This window comes from Phascolarctos cinereus, unplaced genomic scaffold (assembly GCF_003287225.1).
Source record: "Phascolarctos cinereus isolate Bilbo 61053 unplaced genomic scaffold, phaCin_HiC Scaffold_4;HRSCAF=312, whole genome shotgun sequence".
NCBI lineage: Eukaryota > Metazoa > Chordata > Mammalia > Diprotodontia > Phascolarctidae > Phascolarctos > Phascolarctos cinereus.
This window is the reverse complement of record NW_027555847.1, coordinates 491780012-491804574: the sequence shown is the minus strand read 5'-3', so window position 1 is coordinate 491804574 and position 24563 is coordinate 491780012. Positions and strand designations below refer to the sequence as shown.

Sequence of the window (24563 nt, the reverse complement as noted above, 5' to 3'; positions counted from 1 at the left end):
AGAAATCTTACTTTATCATCAGTCTAAAAATAACAATTCTTTAAAGCTACATGCTATCATAGTACTGAGATTGACTGAAAGAACTAAAATCCAGTATTCTAGCCCAGAACTCTCCAATAATCAATTGCATAGAGCCAGTAAATCTTGAAAATTTTGCCGAGTCATCAAAGGAGGCATTAGCCAACATAAAGCAACCCTCCCTATATCTCATAATGTCTGAAGCAAGGATGTGGAAATGTCAGAATCTCCCTCCAAAGTAAATGAACATTTCCAGTGGGAATGTGGCCTGCAATTGCTTGTCCACCAGCCAAACTACCTAAACTCACCATGGTTGTGGTAGCCACAAAATCCCAAATCTACCCCTTCACCATCTATGTATCACAATATTCCTACGCATTTAGGGAAGATGAAAAGTATATTTCCCTCAGGGAAAGGTCAAAACAACTACTATGCTAATCAACGACATCGAACTTTTATGAAGTTACTGTTCATTGACAAAAAACAAAAAACAAAAAAAAAAACAACTACATGCACAAAAACTCATCATCTAACTGAAAATGTAAAATATGTTGGCAGCATCGTAAAATTAAAATTCATCAATTTAAACATAGCTGTAATTAAAATAAGTTTCAAACAGTGTCTGGCACACAGTATGCACTTAATAAATATCTGTTAACCAATGTACATAAAAAATTGGGTATACAATCTGGAATACAATTCATAAACTAGCTTATTAGCATTTAAAAGCTTTTAGATAATAGACTTAACATAATTAGATTCCACTCACTCTAATTAATTCAGTCACCTTAATACTATATTTGTATACTAAATATTATGGAAATGCAAATTTTAAAAGATTCTAAAGTTTGGAAGGTTTTCATTCAACTTTATAATTTAACAATACTAAAAGCTATATATTTTTTAATCATGGGCATGAAACTATGTATGTTAATGTTAGCAAGTCACAACATAAAAGTACTTTGAAAAAAAATACAAATCTAAGGCACAGAGTGTCCCAAAATTTTTAGTGCTGTCTCAAATTTTAGTAATTTTAAACTGCACTGACATTTTTGGGACACCCTGTATTTTATTTATTTATTTGTTTGTTTGTTTATTTTTGGTTAGGCAATGGGGTTAAGTGACTTGCCCAGGGTCACACAGTAAGTGTTATGTGTCTGAGGCTGGATTTGAACTGAGGTCCTCCTGAATCCAGGGCCAGTGCTCTATTAATTGCGCCACCTAGCTGCCCCTCTGTACTATCATTTAACCCCTCTAAACTTCAATTTTCTCATCTTTAATGTGAGAGATTTAAATAATAAAATATTTAATAATGCCTCTTCACCTTTTAAATATTTTTAAATGATTAGATTGATACAAATAATAAATATAAACCTCTAAACAACAGTCAGTTGCCAAATATCATTTGCAAGTTAGTGGCAAAGCTTTGAACAGAACCAGCTTTTCTGCTGATGCCCCCTCCTCCCCAGTATAGAGGCTAACTTAATACTACCCTTAATAAGAAAACTACGGAATCTAAAAATCTGGATAAGCCAGTTCTAAAAAATATATTTTATTTATATTCAGTTAGTACTGAAAGACAATATTTTTCCAAATATCAATTGATGTCTTTAATGACATAATTAACAATGAATTTTAAACCACTGAATAGTTTTAAATGAACTAGTTTAAGGTTGTTTTGTGCTTTTTAAAAATGACACAATGGGGGGCAGCTAGGTGGCACAGTGGATAGAACACCGGCCCTGACGTCAGGAAGACCTGAGTTCAAATCCGGCCTCAGACCAAATACTTGACACTTACTAGCTGTGTGACCCTGAGCAAGTCACTTAATCCCAATTGCCTAAAAAGCAAAAAAATTTTAAAAATAAAAATAAAAAAATGAAAAATAAATAAAAATGACACAATAAATCTTGTTACTTACCACTGATATTGAGATCATAATCTCCAGCTGTAATCACATTAGCTACTAATCCTTCTGCAGGTTGGCTGATGGACACTACATCACTCAAATGCTTCCGAATGGCTCCAGGAAGAGGTGGCTGGGTGACAATGTTGCTTACTGATATTTTCAAGTTTTTAATTATGTGAAGCTGATTATTAGGATCTCGCATATGAACTATATAAGAAAAAAACAAAAAATGCTTTAAAAGTGCTGTGTAAACCCCAATGTTTTTATTTAAAATTAAGTTAAAAATTACTTTTCACAAAATAAAGCGCTCAAACCTAAAATGTAAAAGTTCCAAATAGGATCCTCTTAGAATTCTAAATACTTGCTAGACTAAAAGGTAGCCTGGTATAAATGGGAGCAGTTCAAATATTTGTGTATTTTAATTCTCTGTGTCAGAAGGGGAGGAGATGTTGCATATGTTTGTGAGTATGTGTGTGTACATATATATATATATTTTTTTTTATTTTATTTTTTTTAGCGAGGCAATGGTGTGAAGTGACTGACTTGCCCAGGGTCACACAGGTAGTAAGTGTCCAGTGTTTGAGGCCATATTTGAACTCAGTCCTTCAGACTCCAGGGCTGGTGCTCTATCCACTGTGCCATCTAGCTGCCCTTGTTTTTTGTTTTTTAAAGCACTGGGTTTCCCTATCTGTCCCAGGCTGAAAGCACAGTGGCCACTCACAGCCCCATCACACCTGAGCAAAAGTGTTTCAGGGCAGGGCTAGTTTGCCCCTCCTTAAACAACCTGGTACGATCAACCCTAACCCAGGGTTTCACCATAATGATGCTGAACAATATGGCTAGAGAGCCAACTGGCACACTGAAGCTGATAATTGAAGCCCATAATTCCTGAGCTCGAGAGATCCAGGAGGCTCAACCTCCTTGGTAGATGGAATTATAGGAGTGTGCCAGAAAGTATTTTAAATTTACAATAAAAAATAAAAGATCTGTAGAGTAGCTGGGGCATTAGATGTGAGAACTCATTTCACTAAAACATCATAACCCACTTGGTAGATAAATCCTATTCTGCAGCATCCCAAATTTAAGTGACTTTCACAGAGTTCCATGGCTAGTAACAGGATTTGCAATCTGCCTGATTCTATCCACTACATTTCCCTATATATACATTTTCCAGATCCTTTTAAATTTTTCAACTGAAGCACTTGGCCTTGCTATGTAATATAGGAATTGTGAGCTGTAAAAATATGATTTAACATTTCTGACATTTGTTGATTTGTGATCATTAAGGACATAGTGTATAAGTGTCATTTTCTCATCTTTATGATAACTTTACTCTTAGGATTTAAAAAAAATCAAGCATTATTTTTTCTAACTCTCACCTCTGCCTACCCACTGAAAAGAAATATAGAATCTCTGTATCATATATGCATAGTCAAAAAAAAACCAACCTAGTTATATGCTTTGTACTAACACCATAAACTAATCCAAGTACCTATTAATGGATAAAACTCATCCGAAAATGCTGAATTGAATATAGGGCCAAGGGGTATTTTCATTCAATTTATCATTCCCCAGCTCAAAGTTTAAGATCTTCAATGGTTCCCTATTACCTTTAGTGGGGAAAAAAAAAAAGAAGCTTCTCTGGTATTTAAAGCCCTTCACAATTTAACTGCAACCTATCATTCTAAATGGATTTTACAATCCCATGTTCCAGCCAAGTTGGCCTACTTGCTTTTCCCAGTACACGGCATTCATTCCATCTTCTGTCGTCATGTCTTTGTGAAGGCTGTCCCACAAGATCCTCCTCACCTCCATCTCCTGAGATCTCAAACTTCCCCTTCAAGATACAGCTTAAGTCCCACCCTTACTCATCATCTAAGATACTGGCACTTTTCCCTCAAAATTACATATATTTTGCATTTGCATAAATATATATATATATATATATATATATGTGTGTGTGTGTGTTTCTTTCCCCCCATTCCCACCCACCAATAGAGAAATAAGGTGATGGAGAATAAGGATTATCTCATTTTTTGGTAAGGGCTCTCTCTCCACACAGGATCTAACATGGGCCCTGACAACTAGAAAGCATTTAAATACTTGACAGAATATCACATAGGGATATTAAACCCATGTGATGGGCTTATCCATCATATTATTAATGCATAACTGGATAATTAAATGACTTTAGAAAAACAGGGAAATTAAAGCAAAGAACTGTTAAAATGGTAAGTCATTTTAAATTAGACACAGCACAGAATCCTAAACTTAGACTGTAGCTTAAATATTATCCAAAAGAATGAGTTCATAAAGATACTTTCAATAAAAATGATATTTACATTTACCATTACTTGACTTTTTTTATACTCTTCTCACATCAAAAAAAGTTTAAAATTGGATTTTTTAATACTGCGAATGTTATTTTAGACTAGCGTATGAAAACTTCTCTACTAAAAGTAAACTTTATATACACAAGAATGCAACAACCTACTTAAGAAAAAAGTGTGGCAAATAGAATACATTATTTGCCTATGAGTTGCGATTTATTTTCAAAGTCTAAGGTTTGGCAACCCTTAGAGAAAACTTTTTCAGCTATGTACCACTAGCGCAATTAAGAAAAATGAAGTACTATTAATCATTACCAGATTTCAGAAAACCTAAAGGTACTAAATGGCATTGTAAGGGTATTTTCCAAGTCTAATTATTTACCCTTCCTAAATGCATTCATTCAAAGAATCAAGTCAAGAAATACCTTAATATGTATCTATTATGCAAAGGACACTGGAGTAGTCATGGGAAAAAAGACAAAAATTAGACAGATCTTAACCTCAAGGATCTTATATTCTATTGAGGATGTTACATATAGAGGCAAATAAATACAAAGTATTTTGAAGGCAATGGACAAAGAGATAAGGAAAAGCTCCACATCTGAAATGAGCCTTTGAAGCAAGTTAAGGATTATGAAATGCAAAGATGAGGGTATACCTCAGTGGCAAAGGGAACGGACAATTTGTACAATTAACAAAGAGTTAGGAAGCAGAATATCAAATTTAGGGAACTGCTAGTAATACAATTTGGCTGGAACAGCATACACCAATGGAGATAATGTCAAATAAGGCTAGAGAGGCCAACAGGATCCAGATTTAAAAGTAAAAAGGACCTGAAAGGTCATCTAATCAATGCCATCATTTTCATAAGAGGAAACCGAGCCCTAGGAATTAGATATATCTAAGGTCAGATACCTAGGAAGTGGTAGAGCCAGAATTCAAACCTAAGTCCTCTGAAACAAAATCCAGAACCTTGTACACCAAGCTGCTCTATTACAGTAGCAATGAGTGGGAAAATGTGGGAGAAATGTGAGATATTATACCAGGTAAAATCTACATGGCTTGGCAAATAATTGGATTTAAGATAGGGGTAAATTCTTGATAGGAAATTCTCTCGAACAACATAGATCCACAACTGGTCTTAATGCACAATTTTAGAGTATTGCCTACAGCACTGAGAAGTTAAGTAACTCGTTCAAGATCACACAACTAGTATTTTAGAGGCTTGACCCGAACCCAGCTCCTGTGACTCCACTATACCACAATGCCTATCTTAGGATGATTATAAGGTTGTAAACCTGGGTTACTAAGGGTAAAGTCGTGTGCTCAACAGCAATACAAAAGTTTGAAGGAGGAGACTTAAGAATAGGGGAATGAAGGGAAAAGGACAGAATGAAGACATTTTTAGTCACAGCTTTGCATCCTTCTCTTTCTAAAAATTCAATTCAACAAGCACTCACTAAGCACCTACTATGTTTAAGGTACTGGGATCATTGAGATATAAAGACAAAAATGAAAACAGTCCCTACCCTCAAGGAGCTAACATCCAATTGGACTAAAATGACCTCTCATAATTGGTCCCATCTGATTCTATATTTTCTCCTATTCTCCCAACACACATACTGTTCAGCTGGAAACAAACTAGTCTCTTTATGGTTTCCAAACATGCTCAAGCCATGCTTATTCCAGACTTTCTATCTTTGCCCATGATGTTTCACATTTTCATAGCCTTCACTCCCTCAACTCTTCTCTACTTCTAAAAACAATAGCCATTCTTCAAGGCCTAAATCAAATCCCATATTCTTCACAAAGTCTTTTCTGACTCCTGAAGTCCTTGCTTTTCTCTTCCTTCTCAGATGATCTAATAATAATAATAATAATAATAATAACAACAAACATTTATGTAGTACATCAAGGTTTACAAAGCACTCTCCTCCCAAGAACACTGTGAGATAGGGATAACACTTGCACAAGGAGACTTGAAACTCAGAAAGACTGATTTACTAATGGTTATCCAAGGGTGGGGAACCTGCAGCCTTTTGACTGAGCCCAAGCTTTACAGTTTAAGGGAATTTGTAATGTGAAGTTTGGATTCAGTCAAAGGGCCCCATTTGAGGACCTAGAGGGTCACATGTGGCCATGAGGGGGCAGGTTCCCCACCCCTGGTTGTGCAATCATTAAATGTCAAAGCCACTTCCTTAGTTTTAATATCTGCTATCTCCTAATTCCTATCCTATGCTAATTCAAAGTAGTTGGTGAGCTAGAAGGAACTTTAAAAACCATCTTGGGGGCAGCTAGGTAGCACAGTGGATACAGCACCAGCCCTGGAGTCAGGAGGACCTGAGTTCAAATCTGGTCTCAGATAAATAACACTCCCTAGCTGTGTGACTCTGGGCAAATCACTTAACCCCAATTGCCTCACCAAAAATGATGAAGAAATTGAGACCTAAACATTTATAGTCATGTAATTAGTAAAGCTAGTATTCAAATTCATGTCCCTTGACTTTAAATCCCATGTTCTTTTCATTGTACCATGCTGAATGATCCTTGAACCACAGTCTTGTCCAGTTAAAGAGACAAATCTATAAAATACATAAAGTAATCAAAGATGAAGTCAAGGTAATGAACAACTGCTAAAAACAAATTATAACAAGTCACAGGATAATAGATTTAGCACTAGAAGGGACCTTAAAAGGTCTTCTATTCAAACCCCTAAGAAATTTTTTTTAAAAACTTACATTTATATAGCACATTAACATTTGCAATTCACTTTATATATATTATCTCACTTGATCCTTAAAATATCCCTTTAAGATAGGAGCTATTATCTTATTTTCAGTCAACATTTATTAAGCACATACTGTATGTCATGACTGAGGTAAGCACTGGGGATACAAAGAAAAACAAAAGACAATCCCTATCCTGAAGAAGCTCACAATTTAACAGGGGAGATAAAAAGCAAATAACTGTACAAATAAGCTAGCTAACAGGATAAGTTGGAGAGAAGCAACAAAAGCACTAGAATTAAGAGAGATCAGAAAAGCCTTCCTGTAAAAGGTAAGATTCTATTTAGCTGCAAGTCAGAGAAGCCAAAAGCAGAAAGAATTACAGACACAGGGGTATTCCAGTGAAAATGCTTGGAGTTAGGGGATAGATTATCTTGTTAAAAAAAATAGCAAGGAGGCCAGTGTCACTGGATTAGAGAATACAGTACATGATAAAAAATAGGTGTAAGAAGACTGGAAAGTTGGGACAGGCCAAGTAATGAAGGGCTATGAACTCCAAAAAAAGATTTTATATTTGATTCTGAAGGCCACAGAGAGCCACTGGAATTTGTTAAATGGAGGGCGAAAGAAGAGAGGTATGTGACATGGTTGGACCTGCACTTAGGAAAATCAATTTGATAGCTGAGTGAAGGATGGACCAAAGTGAAGTAAGACTTGAGGCAGGCAGACCAACCAGCAGGCACTGGACCCAGTGAGAAGAGGTGCCTCTACCAGGGTAGTGGCAATATCAGGAGTGAAGAGGGTGCATTTGAGTGATGTTAGGTAAAATCAACAGGCTTTGGCAACAGACTGGATATTGGGGGGGGGGGCAGTGAGAAAGACTGAGGAGTCCTGGATAACAACTAGGTTGTGAGCCTGGGTGACTTGGGAGGATGACAGTAGCCTTGACAGTAACAGGGAAGTTATGAAGAAGGGAGGTTTGGGAGGAAAAGATAATGAGTTGAGTTTAAGATGTCAATAGAGCATCTAATTCAAGATGTCTAATAGAAAGATGCAGGTCAGAAGGTTAGAAAAAAGTGTTAAAGTTGGATAAAAAGATTTGAGAATCATCATCAGCAAGGAGATGACAACTGAATCCTTAGGAGCTAATGAGATCACCAAGTGAAATCAAAAGAAGAGAGGCCAGAACAGATCCCTGGGGACACCCACTATTAACTAGAGTAACCTGGTATTAAGATCCAGCAAAGGAGACAAAAAGGACAGGTAGAAGTAAATGAAAGTACGGTCAAGAAGGCTAGGGATTGAGAAAAGGGCATTTGGTAATTAAGATTTGGCAATTAAGGGGCAGCTAGGTAGTGCAGTGGATAGAGTGCTGGCCCTGAAGTCAGGACCTGAGTTCAAATCCAGCCTCAGACCAAACACTTGACACTTACCAACTGTGTGACTCTGGGCAAGTCACTTAACCCAATTGCCTAAACCCCCCCCCAAAAGAAAAGATTTGGCAATTAAAAGATCACTATGGATAGAACAGGTTTAGTTGAAAGATTAGAGACTAGACTGTAGAGAGTTAAAGAGTGAAAGAGAAGTGGAAGCACCTATTACAGGCAGCCTTCTCAAGGAATTTAGTCACAAAAGGGGAGAGAGAGACAGAGAGAGAGAGAGACAGAGAGATAGGTTAATGAGGGACAGTGGACAGAGTACTGGGCCTGCAGTCAGGAAGCCCTGCCTGAGTTCAATTCCAGCCTCAGACACTTAGTAGGTATGTGACCCTGGGCAAATCATTTAATCCTGTTTGCCTTAGTTTTCTCATCCACAAAATAAGCTGGAGAAGGAAATGGCAAACCACTCCAGTATCTTTGCCAAGAAAACCCCCAACAAGGTCATGAAGAGTCGGACATGATTGAAAATGACTGAACAACAACATATAGGTTGATAGCTAGTAGTGATAGATGGATCAAGTTAGGGATTTTGAGAACTGGAGAGTCATGGGAATGTTTACAAGCAGTGGTGAAGCAGCCAGCAGATAGGGAAAGATTAATATTATTAGTGAAATGAGTGGGGATAATAAAGGGGATAATCTGCTGGAGAAGACAGGATGGAACAGGTTCACTTGTGCACACAATGAGTTTAAGCAGGAAAGGAGAAGAGCCACCTTTTCAGGTGAGACAGGAGTGAAGGAGATAATAGCATAAGGCATCTTAGGGATGTGAGATAAGGTAGAAGGGAGAAAAGGTAGCTCTCAGTGAATGGCCTCAATTCTTTCAGTGAAATAAGAGACAAGAGAGTGAGTCCATTAAGGAGGTGTAAAAGAATTATCTTGGTACCGAAAGCCCAGTTGAGACCACGTAACAAATTTGTAGCAGACCCAATTCGCACAGTTCCATGATTTTCTCTAGCTTCATTCAGTAGCATATGAATATGAACAAAGGCAGCAGATGATGGGAGTAATCCAAGGCTGAAGATTGGCAGAGCAAGATAATGTTAGGATAAGAGGCAAAGAACTTGAAAGAAGAGGATGATTTAGAATTGAACTGGTTGACTAAAAGGTCACTATGAAGAACAGAGGAAAATATAGTTAAAGCAGGGGTGAAAAAGTAAAAAAGAACTGAGAGGTTGAAGAATTAGAGGTCATGGAGGACAAAGAACAGGGTTTGGTGCTGCAAGGAAGGTGAGATAAAAAGACAACAGATTGTGATAAGACAATGAAACTGTGAAGTTCAAGAACATAGAAGTGGTGCATTCACAGGTGATAAGATCAAAGGTGTATAGCTAAGGTTGAGGTGAAGGAATAAATCATGGGAAATGAGTACGTTGAGAAACTGCTAGCTTAGGATGTTTGAGGGAATATTGATATGTACACTAAAGACTCTTAAAATGAAGGCAGGAGTTGGGAAGAGAGAAAGACAATATGAGGACAGAAGGTGGGGAAGAGAGAAAGACTATAAGCCAAGCACTGAACTCCCTGAGGAAAAAGGAGAAAAAAAGAGCCACCAGAATTTCAGTTATTCATACATATGGAATAAATGAACCTTAAAGGATCATGGCAGAAAGAAAACTTGGAAGTGGCAACAGAGAGCAAAGAATATTCCAATTCCCCTGCCTAGACCAGTGAATCAAGGGGAATAAGTGAAAGTAAAACCAGTATTGAAAAGGGAGGCTGTGTCATCAGGAGGGAGCCAAGTCTCAGTGGGAGCCAGAAGTTGGAAGGAGTGGAAAAAGAAAATACTGAAGACAGAAAGCAGGTTTGTTACCTATGGAGAAGGAATTCCAAAAAGCAGAGTAGAAGAGGTGGGTAGCTTAAGAGTAAAGAATGGATGAGAGGGGTACTGCAAAGTAGGACTGAGTTGATAAGGATGGGAATAAAGGAGGAAGAAGTGGGGGATGAGGAAATGTGGTGTGAGGGAGAGGGATGGGGGGTTGTATCTGTGTGTGTTTATAATCACTGGGATGAATATGGTATGACACTCAAAGGTGGGAGTCTGTTAATCATTTAGGGATGAGTTCAGTTAAGTTATCAGCACCCCTAGGGATTTGGTCTCAGGGTGGCATCCTCTCAGGGCATTAGACAGCTCAAGGAGGGGACTAAGAAGAGGTGATAGAATAGTATTTTTCACCTCCTACAGGCAAACCAGGCTGGGAGACCAGTGGAAAGAGCACAACAGGATGACATTTCTCTCCTTCTAGTCAGGCAAAACAAGTCAGGCTGAGCCAAGAGATAGATTGATGTAGGAGAATGATACTTTTCTCATTACCCTGCAGGCACGAAAAGAACTGGCATGAAGAAGCAAGGGAAGGAGGTGATCAGTGCAAGACAGAATGTCAGTACAATGGAATGGCATGTCTCCCTCCCTTCCCTGCAGTCAGAAAGCTGAAGCTGAGAGACCTTACATGACTTGATCAGGATTCCCCAGCATTAGAAGCCTGAGGCAAAATTCAAACTCCAGAACTCTTACTCCAAGTCCAGTGCTCTCCCCACTATGCCTTGCTTCCTGGGCAACATGGGGATAAAATGCAGACTGAGATCCAGAAAGGTAAAATGACTTGCACCAGGCCACAGAGTGGAACAGCCGAATCTGAACTCACGTTCTTTCATTCCAAATGAAGTATTCCTTCCAAAGCCTTTTAAAACTAGATGGGCAATGTGAAGCACAGGACTCTTATAATACCAGAATTTAATAGCTATATGGTCTTAGGCAGGGCAATTAACATTTCTGTGTCCCAGTTTCATCATCTGTAAAAGGAGAAATTCTGTCTTAGTTTACTCCAAGGTTTGTTTTGGCCTTAAGGTTCTGAGCCACACACTGGGCGCTTGGGTCAGGGGAAGCAGTGAGGGTCTAAATACAAGCAGACATTTGACAAAGGGGAAAGCTATCCAGAGGTTATTTTGATTTTGCTTTTTTAAAATTAGAAAATAGCATGACTACAAAAAACACAAAAAGTTGAACAAAGAAAAATCTGCAAATGGCTTGTGACTCAAGTCACATGTTCCTCAAGTTTTGGGAGTCAATCTCAATGTTACTTCTCAAGTACTAAGTAGCTCTCTCAGGACACAGCTCTGCTGAGCCAAACAGGCTCCCCAAGGATAGTTTAGCCAAGTAACTTTCTGAAACAGAAACTGTCACTGGACAGTTTTTTCCTACCTCTCATCACTAAGCCCTTCGTCACAAAAAAGTCCCAACCAATTCCCTTACATGCACTAAGTGCATATGGTTCGTGACTGGAAGAAACACAGACCACCGCAAACCCATTCTTAAAAATCAACAGGATCCCAAATTTTTCTATCAATTCTATCAATAAGGAAAAATTCTCATCTATACATTATCATCCATCCATTACCTTAGACCTTACTTCAGTACCAATATTTTATAAAAGCATTCTCATCCACCTGTAAATCCTAAAGATGAACTCTGGAAACTTAGTAAACTTTGTTCCTCACTGTCGTAACAACAGGAATTAACTCTAGTCAATAAATCTTTTGCAACTTTCTTCTCACTCTCTTGTTATTCTACCTCTCTCCCAAAAATTCACAGGCTAATGAGTAATAAGATTATTATACAAATATTATACAAAATATGAAGAAATGCAGGAGCATTATTCCTCATAGGAAGAGGTCTCTTTTTGCATGTAGCAAAGGGATATGTAAAGCAGGAGAGGTCTGGTCTGTAAGATTTTATCCCTTACTACATTTACCACATTCTTCAGATTTAATCCATGCTTTTACCATGATTGTTCTTCAGTTTCTACTTCATCTTAGTAAGTGAAATCTAAATAACAAAATTCCTGAATGGATTTAAGATGAGATTTGTTTTTCAGAGCTGAAAGAAACCTTAAGAAACACTTTAGTCTAACTTCCTTTCACAGATGTGGAAACGAAACTCTGAAAGCCATCATTTGTACATAGTCATACAGCTAGTTAATGAATCTGACTCCTATTCCAGCTATCTTCCTACTAAACCCCTCTCTCATTTAGTGGCACAAATAATAGCATATCTCATGACTACAAGAAGAACCTCACCAATTTCAGACATAAGACTTCCTCATATTAAGGAAACCAGAAGATGGGGTTAATTGGTTATATTTTAGGCTACTTTTAAAGCTACTTCTCAGAGTAAGTTAGTTGTTTCCAGGGTATTTTGTCTAACCTACTTGTCCATAGCTACAGAATTTTAAAAACTACTCTTGGCATGTCTTCAGACTTGCTTTCAAGACCTCATTCTGACACTTCCTAGTGGTAAGACTGTAGGCAAGCCACTTAAACATTTTTTTAATTAAATTTTATTTATTTTTGTTACATTTTAAATTCTGAACTGAATCCCTCCCTCCCTCCCTCCCCACCCTACACTAGAAAAGACCACCATTTGACAGATATGTGTATGTGTGCGTGTGTGTGTGTATATATATATATATATATATATACACACACACACACACACACACATATGTGTATGTGTATACACACACACGTATGTATATATGGGGGGTGTATGTGTAAAAGCAGACTATACATACTTCTACTTATCAGTTCTTTCTTTGGAGGCGGGTAGCATCTTCCTTCATAGGTCCTTTGTAGTTGATTTGAATATGCATAATACTCAAAAGAGCTTGGTTGTTCACCACTGTTCTTCAAACAATATTGCTGTTACTGTATACAACATTATCTTGGTTTTCCTCATTTCACTCTTTATTATTTCATGCAAGTTTTCCATGTTTTTCTAAAAACACTTGCTCATCATTTCTTAAAGTACATTAGTATTCCATCATAATCATATACCACAATTTGTTGAGCCATTCCCCAACTTACAGTCAGCCTATCAATTTCCAGTTCTTTGCCACCGCAAAGAGGGATGATATAAATATTTTAGAACATATAGGTTCTTTTCCTTTTTCCCTGGTCACCTTGAGAAATAGATGTAATAGTGGTATTGCTGGGCCAAAGGTTACATACACAGTTTTATAACTTTTGGGGCATAATTCCACATTGCTCTCCAAAATGATTGGATGAGTTCACAGTTCCACCAACAACATGAGTGTCACAATTTTTCCAAATCCCTGCCAACATTTGTCATTTTCCTTTTCTATCATTTTAGCCATTTTGATAGGTGTGAGATGATATCTCAAAACAGTCTTAATCTACCTTTCCCTAATCAATAATGATTTGGAGCATTTTTTCATATGACTACATATAGTTTTGATTTCTCCATCAAAAAACTCCAGTTCATATCTTTTGACCATTTATCAACTGGGGAATGACTCATATTCTTATAAATTTGACAAATTTCTCTTTATATCTGAGATGAGACCTATATCCAAGAAACTGTCTATAAAATTTTCCTCAGCTTTCTGCTTTCCTTCTAATCTTGGCTACACTGGTTTTATTTATACAAAACCATTTTTAATTTAATGGAATCAAAATTATCTATTTTCTATCTCACAGTGCTATCTCTTGTTTATTTATAAATTCAAGTCTGCTAGGTAATATGTTCCATGTTCTTCTAATTTACTTGTGTTACCTCCCTTTATATCTAGGTCATATGTCCATTCTAACCTTATCTTGGTAAATGGTGTAAGATATTGGCCTATACCTATCATCTGCCAGCTGCTTTCCAGTTTTCCCAACAATTTTTACCAAATAGTGAATTCTTATCCCAAAAGCTTATATCTTACTCTCTCCTCAAAGTTTTCAATTTTCTCTCATGCCTTCACCAACCACTTTTCTGAGTACATGCCATAAAAAAGTAGAAGGCCCATTACTTGAGAGATGGGAGTTTTTCTTTTTTGTATCCCTAGCACATCTTGCAACATAGTACATGCTTAATAAATGTTTAGGAAATTGAATCTAAAACAGAAAAAAAGGGAAGACATATAAGGGGGGGGGGGAACCACCCTCTTAAGGCATTGTGATATGGTGGAAAAAGCACTGACTCTGGAATCAAAAGACCTGGGTTTAAACATCATCTCTGATGTTTTATGACTTGTATACATGTCACTTAACCACGTTTATAAAATGAGAAATTCGACTGGCTGGACTCCGAGGTTCCTTCCAGCTCTAAATCTATGACCCTATGATAAATACATAGGAGAGGTCCAAAGTGTATGAGAAATATGAGAGAGAGAGATTAATCCTAGGAAGACTTCATGGAGGAGCTGGTACCTCAACTGGATCCTGAAAGAAAGTAAGAGATTTCAAAAGGCAAAATGGGAAGTTAGAAAAGAGGAGTCCATTCCAGGCATGAAGAACAGTATGGTTAAAGCTCAAAGTATATGCAATCATTCAAAACACTAGTGAGCTAAGGATGAAAAGGTTAAGTTGAAGCTTGATTCTGGAGGGCTTTAAATGTATAGACAAGAGGTACCTACTGCAACTTTGTTGCATTTTTTATCATATTAAGATATGAATGAAACTTTGTTAAGGACAGATCAGAGAGGTCAAGAGACTAAAGGCAGAAAGAACAATTTAGTTTAGTGGAAAGACCACTAAACTTGGAGTCAAAGGACTTAGTTCAAATCCCCACTCTGTTACTTGTAGACTGTTCAAACAGTAGTCAGTTCAGCTTGGCAACTAATTGTGCATTGACAGATAAAGAAGAAAAAGTCAAAAAAGACTCCAAAATTTTAATTTTGGATGACTGACAAGCTAGTATTTACCTTCAATAGAAAAAGGGAATTTAGGGGAGGGGCAGGTGGGGGGGAGGAAAAAAATGACGTGGTCAGGCTTGGGAGTGCTTAATTTTATATGGTGTATAAAGTCCCTCCCAGTTCTGTGATCTTTAAATTATAGTTATATCACCCACTTCAAACACTATTAAGTAGTTGTATTATTCCTATTCCCAGGAGCATACAAAAATGCCCTTACAAGTATCCATTTTTTCCAAGTTAGACAGGGACCAAACCTATAATTTCATCAGTATAGGAAATTCCCAAGTGAGGAAACTCCCTTTAACAATGTAGGTTAGAAATTTCTCTGTAAGTTATCATCTTAAATACTCACTTAGAGCATTAAGAAGTCAAATGACTTGCCCAAGGCCATATGGCCAGTATGTGTCAGAGGCACGACCTGATTCCAACTCTTCATTGTTCAAAATTGGCTCTCTTTACACTATGCTGCCCTTATCAAGTTACCACTAGTAAAATAAAGATTTTAAATTACTTTTAATGGGTTATTTTGTTTTCAGTGCTTACTATCATTCTCTACATGAATATGTATTTTCTTAATTTTGTAAATAAAAATATATTTGAGTGCTTTCCTCACACCATCATGAGTTATACATACTTTAGTGATTATCCTTATTTTACTGCTTAGGAACTGAGGCTCAGATAATTTAAATGAGTTTCCCAAGTTACTAAATGCTGATAAAAGAAGTCAAACTCAGTACTTCTAATTCTAAGACCAATGCAGAGCAATCAAAATCTCACTGAATTCCTACTAAACACGGTATTAAAAACAAACTGGGGAATAACCGAGGAAAGGGGAAAAAAATCAGATTTCAATTTTCTGGAAACAAAGCAAGAAAGGGTAAAACATAACTAAAATGAAAATACTTCAAATATAATATCAGGAAAACAAAACATTAAACACATACCATCTGAAGGACACTTTACTCTAGCCTTGGTCAAACTACGTCTGAAGTACTGAATCCACATTTTAGGAATAATATTGATAAACTGGACAGCATTCAGAGGAAGGCAGCCAGGATAATGAAATGCCTTCAGATCATGTAATATGAGGACCAGTTGAATGAACTAAGACATTTATCCTGGAAAAGGGGGGACATGATATTTATGTCAAGTATTTAAAGGGATGACATGCTGAAGATGGAAAAGACTTGTCCTGCTTAGCCCCACAGAGAACTAGAAGCAATGGGTAAAAGTTGCAATGAGACAAATTTAGATTTGTAGTTTTAAAGAAAAACTTACTGCTCCTTCTCAGTCTCCTTTGCAAGATCTTAATCTAGGTCTTGCAGCTAACAGTTGGTGTCCCCAGGGATCTGTCCTGGGCCCTTTTCTCTCAATATACTATTTTACTTGGTGATCTCATCAGTTTCCATGGATTGATGTAGTTATCATCTCTTTACTGATGATGATTCTCAAATCTACTTAGCCAGGTTTAATCTCTTTTCCAACCTCTTGACTTGCATCTCCTTGTCTATTAGACATCTTGAACTAGATGCCCCATAGACATCTTAAACTTAACATGTCCAAAAGTGAACTCATCATCTTTTCCCCCAAACCCTCCCCTCTTCTTAACTTCCTTATTACTGTCATGGCTACTACCACCCTCCCAGTTACCCACACTTACAACCTAGCTGTTATCTTCAATCCTTCAGTCTCTCTTACCACCACCCCCATATTCAATCTGTTGCCAAGGCCTGTTGATTGTTATCTTTGTAACATCACTCAAAAATGCTTCCTTCTCTCTGATACTGCCACTACCCAGGTGCAGGCCTTTACCTCACACCAGTACGGAAAGTCTGCTGATTTGTCTCCCTTCTTTCAAGTCTTTCTCCACTTCAGTCTATCTATCCTCCATTCTGCTGTCAATGATATTCTTAAAGTATAGGTCCAATCATGTTCCCTTCCTCTCCTCCCACCCCCTAATTCAATAATCTTCAGTGGCTCTCCATTACCTCCAGGATCAGATATAAAACACTGTTTGGGGTTCAAAGTTCTTCATAACCTGCTCCCTCCTTTCCAGTCCTTTTACATAGAGTCCTATTATGGACTCTAAGCCAGAGACATTGGTCTTGTTGATGTTCCTAGAACAAAAAACTCCATCTCCTGACTCCAAGCATTTTAGTGGCTATCAGCCCAATTCTTAGAATGCTTTCCCTCCCCATCTCTGCCTCCTGGTTTCCTTCAAATTCCAGCTTAAAAAAAATCCCTCTGTTAATTATTTCCTATTTATCCTGTCAATAGCTTGTCTTTATATAGCTGTTTTGCGTGTGTGTGCGCGCGCACGTGCATGTGAATATACACCTATACACATAACAGGGTAATAGAGGCAGGGCTGAGCTTTGAAGGAAGCTAGGGATTCTATAAGGCATAGATGAAGGAATGAATATCTTGTATAAAAGAAGAGGTACAAGTGATATAATGTCATGTAAAAAGAATATCGAGTAGATGCCAGTTTGACTGGAAAAAAGAGTGAATAAAGGCTAGTAACATGAAATAAACCAGGAAAGACAGGCTACAGTTAAATTGTAAATAGCTTTAAAAATAAAAATATCAGATCCTAATGGTAAGAGGGAGGCACTGGAACCTCTTGAACAGGACAGCAACATAGTCAGATATGTGCTTTGGGTATACATAATCAACAGCTAAGTGAAGGCTGAACGGGAGAGGAGAGAAATGGGAGGCAGGGAGAGCTATCAGAGTAATACTACAGGTAAAGAGGGCTTGAACTAGGATGATGTCTGTGTAAGTGGAGAGAAGGGGCTGGATGCAAGAGATATTGTGGAAACAGAATCAACAAGAATGGGCAACTGAATACAGTGGTCTTGAGTGGTAAAGGAAGAGTCAAGAATGACTTACTTTAAGGTTACAAACATAGATAAGGGGCAGGATGGCGGTGCTCTCAAAAGAAATAGGATGTTAGCAAGACAGTAAGTCATCTAGCATTTATCAAACACATAATATCTGCCACTCTCTATGCTAAACATAGATACAAAGAAAAGCAAACAGTAGATCTTGCTCTCAAAGAGCCCACAGTCTAATGGGAGAAAACATAAAAAGAATCATATAAAAACAAGCTAGACAGAAGATGAACTGGAGGTACTCTCAGAGAAAAAGCACTAAAATTAAGGAAGACTAGGAAAGTCTCCTTACAGAAAGCAGAAGTTGAGTTGAGACTAGAAAGAAAGCCAGGGAAGCTAGGAAATAAAGATAAGTAAGAGAGCTCTAGGCATGAGGGATAGCCAGTGAAAATGCTCAGAGTAGGGAGATGAGGCATGCTATGCACAGAATAGCAAGAGGCCAGTGTCACTGGATCACAGAATCCATAGAAGGCAGTAAGGTACAAGCTTTCCAGAAAACTGAAAGGGTAGAGTAGAGGTCAAGTTTTAAAGGGCTTTGAACACTAAACAGAGAATTTTATATTTGACCCTGGAGGTGACAGGAGTCAATAGAGTTTGTTAAATAGGGGTTGACGTAGTTAGTTCCACTTTAGAAAGATCAATTTGACAGCTGAGTAGAGGACAGATTGAAGCAAAGAGAAATTAATGTAGGGAGATCAATTGGCAGACAACTTCAATTTTAGGTATGAGGTGATAAAGCCCTGCACTAGGATGAAGGAAGTGTCAGAGGAAAGAAGGGAGTGTATATGAAAGATGCTTCAAAGGTAGAAATGAAAGTAGAAAGGACAGGATTTGGCAACTGACTGGATATGGCAGGGTGAGAGAGAAGTTGAAAATGCTATGTTTCCAGTCTGGGTGACTAGGAGGAAAGGAGAGAGGTTAGGGCTGGATCAGCAGATCTGAGAGTCATCTGCATAGTGATGATAATTGAGAAAAGGGTGTTTTGTTTTGTTTGGCTGGTGGAGATAATGAGCTCTGTTTTAGACATGGTGATTTTCAGATGCCTATGGAATATCTAGTTGGAGATGTCCAACAGACAGTTGGGTATGCAAGACTAGAGTTCTGAAATATACAGATCTAGGAGCCATTGGCATAAAGGAGATAAGCTGAATCCACGGGAGCTGATGAGATCACAAAGAAAGTGTGTGTGTAAAGAAAGAGGGTCCAGAACTAAGCCCAGGTATAGGGCTCAAGGTATATGCTTTAGGGATGTACCTGAAAATAGGGAGTAGGACAGAAATGATAATCCAGCAACTGTGACTGAGAAGAAACAGGGCAGACAAATAGAAAAAAACCAAGAGAGAAAAATATGAAGATTCCAAGGACGATTAGATGGGAAAATGTAGAAGCAGAGAGTGTGGCAAATGCTTCAGAGGGTTCAAGAGGATAAAGACTGAGAAAAGGACATCAAATAAGACAATTAAAGGACCATTAATAACCTTGGGGAGGTCAGTTTCAGCGATGGTGAGGTCAAAAGTCATACTGCAAGTACAAGGGCTCCAGAGAGAGGAGGGGAGGGGAGGGAAGGGGGCAACAAACATTGATAGCCTTTTCTAAGAGTTTATCAGTGATCTTTGACGAAGAAGTTTCAGTCAAGCAGAAGAATAAAAGATGAACTGCAATGAATTAAATATAAATCATTAAAGAAATGGAAAGCACTACATATAGGCAATTTTTCAAAGAATATGACAGTGAAGTGAAGAGAAAAGCAGCATCTAGTTGATGTAGATGGTTTGAGGGAAGGCTTTTTTTTTTAGAATTAGGAAGATCTAAACATATTTGTGGGCAGATGAAAAGGATCCAGTGGCAAAGAAGAAATTGAAACTGAAGCTATCAGACAAAGAAGAGTTGCCTGCTCGTGCAAAGTTCTAAAAACAATGAGAAGAATCAGAATAAGGAGCTCAGATAGTGAGATTAGCCAAATGAAAGAATGATACTTCATCTTCAGCAAAGACAAATTATAATGCAAAAAAACTGAGTAGTGAAGAAGAGTTCCTATCATATGGCCTCAATCTTCTTAGTGAAACAGAAGACCAAGTCATTTCCTATAAGTGAAAGGGATAAGGATACGGTAAGACATTTAAAGAAAGCAGAAAAGGTATTGTGATAAAAAGTGATTATGCTATGGAAAAATAGAAAAAAGAGGGGGAGTTCATAAAACACTTTCTGGATGAGGAGGTTTAATCTCCTTACTGGAAGATAAGGATTCAAGGCTTAAAGATGAAGAAGCATATTCAAGGCAACAGATATCGGGAAGCAGAGATGGAATATAGAGTTCAGAGAATAACCAGTTGTCAAGTTTGAGCTAGATCATCATCTCTTACCAACTAATTGTATGTGTACCCCAAGGTTCAGTGCTGAGCCCTCTTCTCTACCTTCTCAGTGATTTCATCAGCTCCGATGGAATGAATTATCACATCTATACAAATAAGTTGGAGGGAGGGGAAGGAGATGTATGTATGTGTTTGTGTGTGTGTGTATGTATGTATGTATGTATGTATGTATGTATATATATATCCCGTCCCAGTCGATCCTAAATCCACTCTCACAACATCAGTTCCTTATTGGACACTTTGAAATGAATATTCCACATACTTCTTGATTTCAATATGTCACTTAGCGTTGCCTTCAAACCTACCCCTCTTCCAAACTTTCCCATTTCTGTTGAGGGTACATCATCATTCTAGTTCCTCAGGTTCCCAAATTCAAATTCACCCTCAACTCCTCACTCTTCCTCATTTTTAATATCCAATCACTTGCCAAATCTTGATGTTTCTAGCTTCACAAAATCTCTCATATCCATCCCCTTCACTCTACTCACATGGTCATCACTCTAGTTTAGACCCTTATCACCTCTCAAAAGTACTACTGAAACAACATTCTAACTGATTCCCCTGTCTTTAGTTTCTTCCCACTCTACTCCATTCCCCACATGGCTGCTAAAATGTTTTTTTTTAAAGTACAGATCTGACTACTCAATAAATCCCAGTTGTTCACTATTTCTTCTATGGTCAAATAAACCTATGCACACATTATACTAGCTAGGTGGTTTAGTGGATAGAGCATGGACCTGGAGTCAGGAAGATCTGACTTCAAATCCTGCTTTAGATACTTGCTATGCTGTGTGAAACTAGGCAAGTATTTAACCTCTCTCAGCCTTACTTGCCTCTTTTGAAAAAGGATAATAGTATTTACTTCACAGGATTGCTGTGAGCATCAAATGAGTTAAAATAAAGCCCTCTGCAAACTTTAAAGTGTACATGTATAAATGCTAGCTATTGTCTTCCTCAAAGACATGTAAGCTCCTTGAGAGCAAAGAGAGTTTCATTTTTGGTTTGTATCCCCAGTACCTCACAGAGTGGTGCCTAGCATAAAGCAGACACCTAAATAAATCAAGCCATAAGAATTTATTAGTGGTATACCTGTTTCATCCCTCCCAGTAAAAGGTAAATTCCCAGAGAACAGGAACTGTTGTTTTTGTCTTTGTATCCACAGAATCTCACACAAAGCAAGTGCTAAATAAATATTCAACAAAGAAGGAAGGAAAGAAAGGAGGAAGGAAGGAAGGATGGATTTTACTCTAAAAGAAATTTAATATGCATTGAGATTTTGTTATAATAAGTACACTGCCTAGCCATCTGGAAATGTCATAGAATTCTGGCACAAAATTTTCCTGATTTGGGACTGTTACAGCCTTTGTTTTCATAAACTGAAAACATGGTATAACAAATAAAGGGTCAGCCTTGAAATCAGGGAGAGTTGTGTTTAAGTCCTACCTCTGACACATACTGGCATCAAGAAAATGTGCAAATCACTTAATCTCTGAGTAACCACCCCCCTCCCCCAGGCACCATTCCAATTGTATGAGTTGCCAATCTGCATCCAGAGATCTGTTTTACCCAAGATCAGGTGTATTCACACACCAATTAAATCAGAATTCAGGACCAAAAGAAAAAAGGGGAGGGGGCAAATACCAAAAAAAATTTGAAGTTCAACTGTTCTGCAATGAAACAGCTTTAAATCTAGAAGAAGTGGGAAAAGTCACACATATACCAAATGTTTCCACTTCCCCTTTTTAGATCTTATGTGTTAAAGTGATCAATGTTTGGGGGGGGTTAATTTGGGTTACCCCCCAGAATAATTTAAGAAAGGATGAGATTGGCAAATTTAAAGTGGGAAAAATAAAAGTTGAAGGACTGTTGCTTCTTGATGGCACAACAGTAATTTTCCAAGAGGCCAACTACAACTCAGCTCTCCTCCTTTTCCCTTTCATTCTAGCACATTTTACCATAGAGTATTGCATGCATATGTGGTGTGCACATTGTTAATAGATCACAGTTGTGTTGAATTCCTGGTAAACAAATCAAACGGTACAGCTAACATTTGGCCACTCTCTGGCCACAGAAATAGTGTTGCTTAAAGACACTGTAATAGGATTTCACATGTACCTTGTTAGTCTGTTGCACGATGCTGGTTACATTATACCTGGAGTTGTGATCTGTAACTTCTATCCTTTAGGATTTTTTGCAACTACAATCTTGAAATTCAGTTCTTTTGCTCCTCCCAATTAAAGTACCTAAAACTGGAGAACAGATGCAGTCTCTTCAGTAAAAGAAGAGACAGCTAGGTATCCAGCTAGGCTGGATAACCAATTGTCAGATACAGTATAGAAGGAATTCTTCTTAGGTACTCCTTGGACTAGTTGGCCTCTGAGATCTCTTCCAACAAGGTGATTCTAACTTTCCTGAATGGTTCAGTAAAGTCATTTACCTGCCTGAGGAGAGAAAGATGGACTAGATGCTCTTTAGGTCCCTTCCAATTCTTTATTTCTAGATAACCTAGTCAACCCATGATTAACATCAGTCAATGGTTGTTTTTATACAGCTGTACTTAAAGTGCAACTCCTCCCCAGGCCCTTTCAGAGGGTTCACAAGGTCAAAATGATTTTCATACTACTAGGATGGTTTAATTTCCAATATAGTAAATATTAATAGAATCCATACAAACAAAAGCTCTTGGGGAGGGAGGTCCTCAATAATTCTGAATCGTGTAAAGGGGTCCTGAGATCAAAAAAGTTTTAGAATGGCTAACAATGTGACAACTGACTTGCTGTGCTCATTCATATTACATAAAGCAATTCAGCCCTGACAAGAAGGGCTTATTGCAGGGTTCATCACTCATGCTGGAATTCTTAAAATTGCTAGATTAAAGTTTAAAAGATAGAGTGCATAACAGATGTAAAACAGTAGACTTAAAGGAGGAAGTGGACTAAAACAGATAAAAACCAAACAAACGTACGGGACTACATACACCTCACGAAAGTTTGCTTAAATAGGAAGCTCAAGATAACAAATACCTTCTTTACCATACCCCTCTAAGTGGAGCCAAACTACCAGAGCTTAGAGACAAATAACGTGGTCTCTCAGGTGACATTATCTCACCCCAATCCCCCCCACCCCGCCCCCAAATTCGCTTAGCAACTTCCTGTTCGCCTCTCAGGTGCAATGGCTGCATTCCAGCCCTCCTCCTCCCTGCACAGCTGGCGACCCGCAAGGGGGAAAGATGACAGCCCAAAAGCCCTTCTCCTGAGCTCACGTTTCTCCTACAGCCAGGAAGCTGACACTTCAGCGCGACGCGGACGGGGAGAGTGCAGCCTCATGAGGATGCTGAGGCGGTCGAGGGGGCCCCGAGAGCCGGGACAGCTCCAAGCCTGGCAACCCCCGAGGGGCCTTGGCCCGAGATGTAAACAGTGCCTCCCCGCCTCCCCCAGGCTCCTCGGCCCGGCCGCCGCGGACACGTACCCTCGGAGGTAAGGCGGGAGAAAGGCTTGAGGAGCTCGGCGAAGCTGAGGTGGTTGCGCCGGGTGAGCCGCTCGGCCTCCTCGCTGCACAGCGCGGCCACGCACGGCACGAACGAGTCCGGGATCAGCTCCTGCACCGACTGCACGCACTGGGCCATCGCGGCCGCGCCGCCCCGCTGCGGCTGACAGCGATCCCCGCGACCGCCTCCGCCCGGGCCCAGCCGGGCGGGGCCGCTCACCCGAGCCCGGAGAGGAAGGAGTCGCCCCGACCTCCGCCGCCGCCGCCCAGAATGTCGCGACCCCCGCGTCGGCGCCGCCGCCCCTCACATCCCCCGCGGGTCAAGCGGGACCCCGACAATCGCCGCTCAGTCCTCCTCCCCGCGGCCCTCGGTCACCGCCCGACAGGAGCCTCCATGTTGAGGCCGAACCCTGATCGACCGGCAGTACCAGTCCCGGCAGCCCCCGCGCTCGCCCCTCACGTGACTGGGTCAAAGACGGAGGAAAGAGAAGTGGGAGGGATGGACTGGGAGGGGAGCCGGAAGCTGAGTGGGGACCGGGGAGAATGAGAGCCGGGCGGGTGGGGCTGTTGTGAGGTGGGGAGGGGGAAGAGGAGAAGAAAGCAGTGTGGGCATGCGCCTTGTGGCGAGGCTGTCACATTCGGAGTTCTTCGAACACCTGCCCCAGCTGGACTCCAGGAGCGAGAGCTTAAGG

General features: G+C 39.2%; 1 protein-coding gene across 3 annotated transcripts in view; it reads right to left on the bottom strand.

Moving 5' to 3' along the window:
- The window catches only part of TRAPPC8 (trafficking protein particle complex subunit 8), a 135566-nt gene extending 111244 nt beyond the window's left edge, over nt 1–24322 (bottom strand). Inside the window, exons 1-2 of one of the 3 annotated variants that reach the window (XM_020992550.2) lie at nt 23854–24322; nt 1940–2134 (exon numbers count right to left, since the gene is read on the bottom strand). In XM_020992550.2, the coding sequence (XP_020848209.1) occupies nt 1940–2134; nt 23854–24010 (352 nt within the window). In that variant the 5' untranslated portion in view covers nt 24011–24322. Of the gene's footprint in view, nt 1–1939; nt 2135–22500; nt 22604–23853 lie in introns of those variants that run through there. The other 2 variants (XM_020992551.2, XM_078153445.1) reach the window with 2 other exon arrangements.
- Nucleotides 24323–24563: the final 241 nt, after the last annotated feature.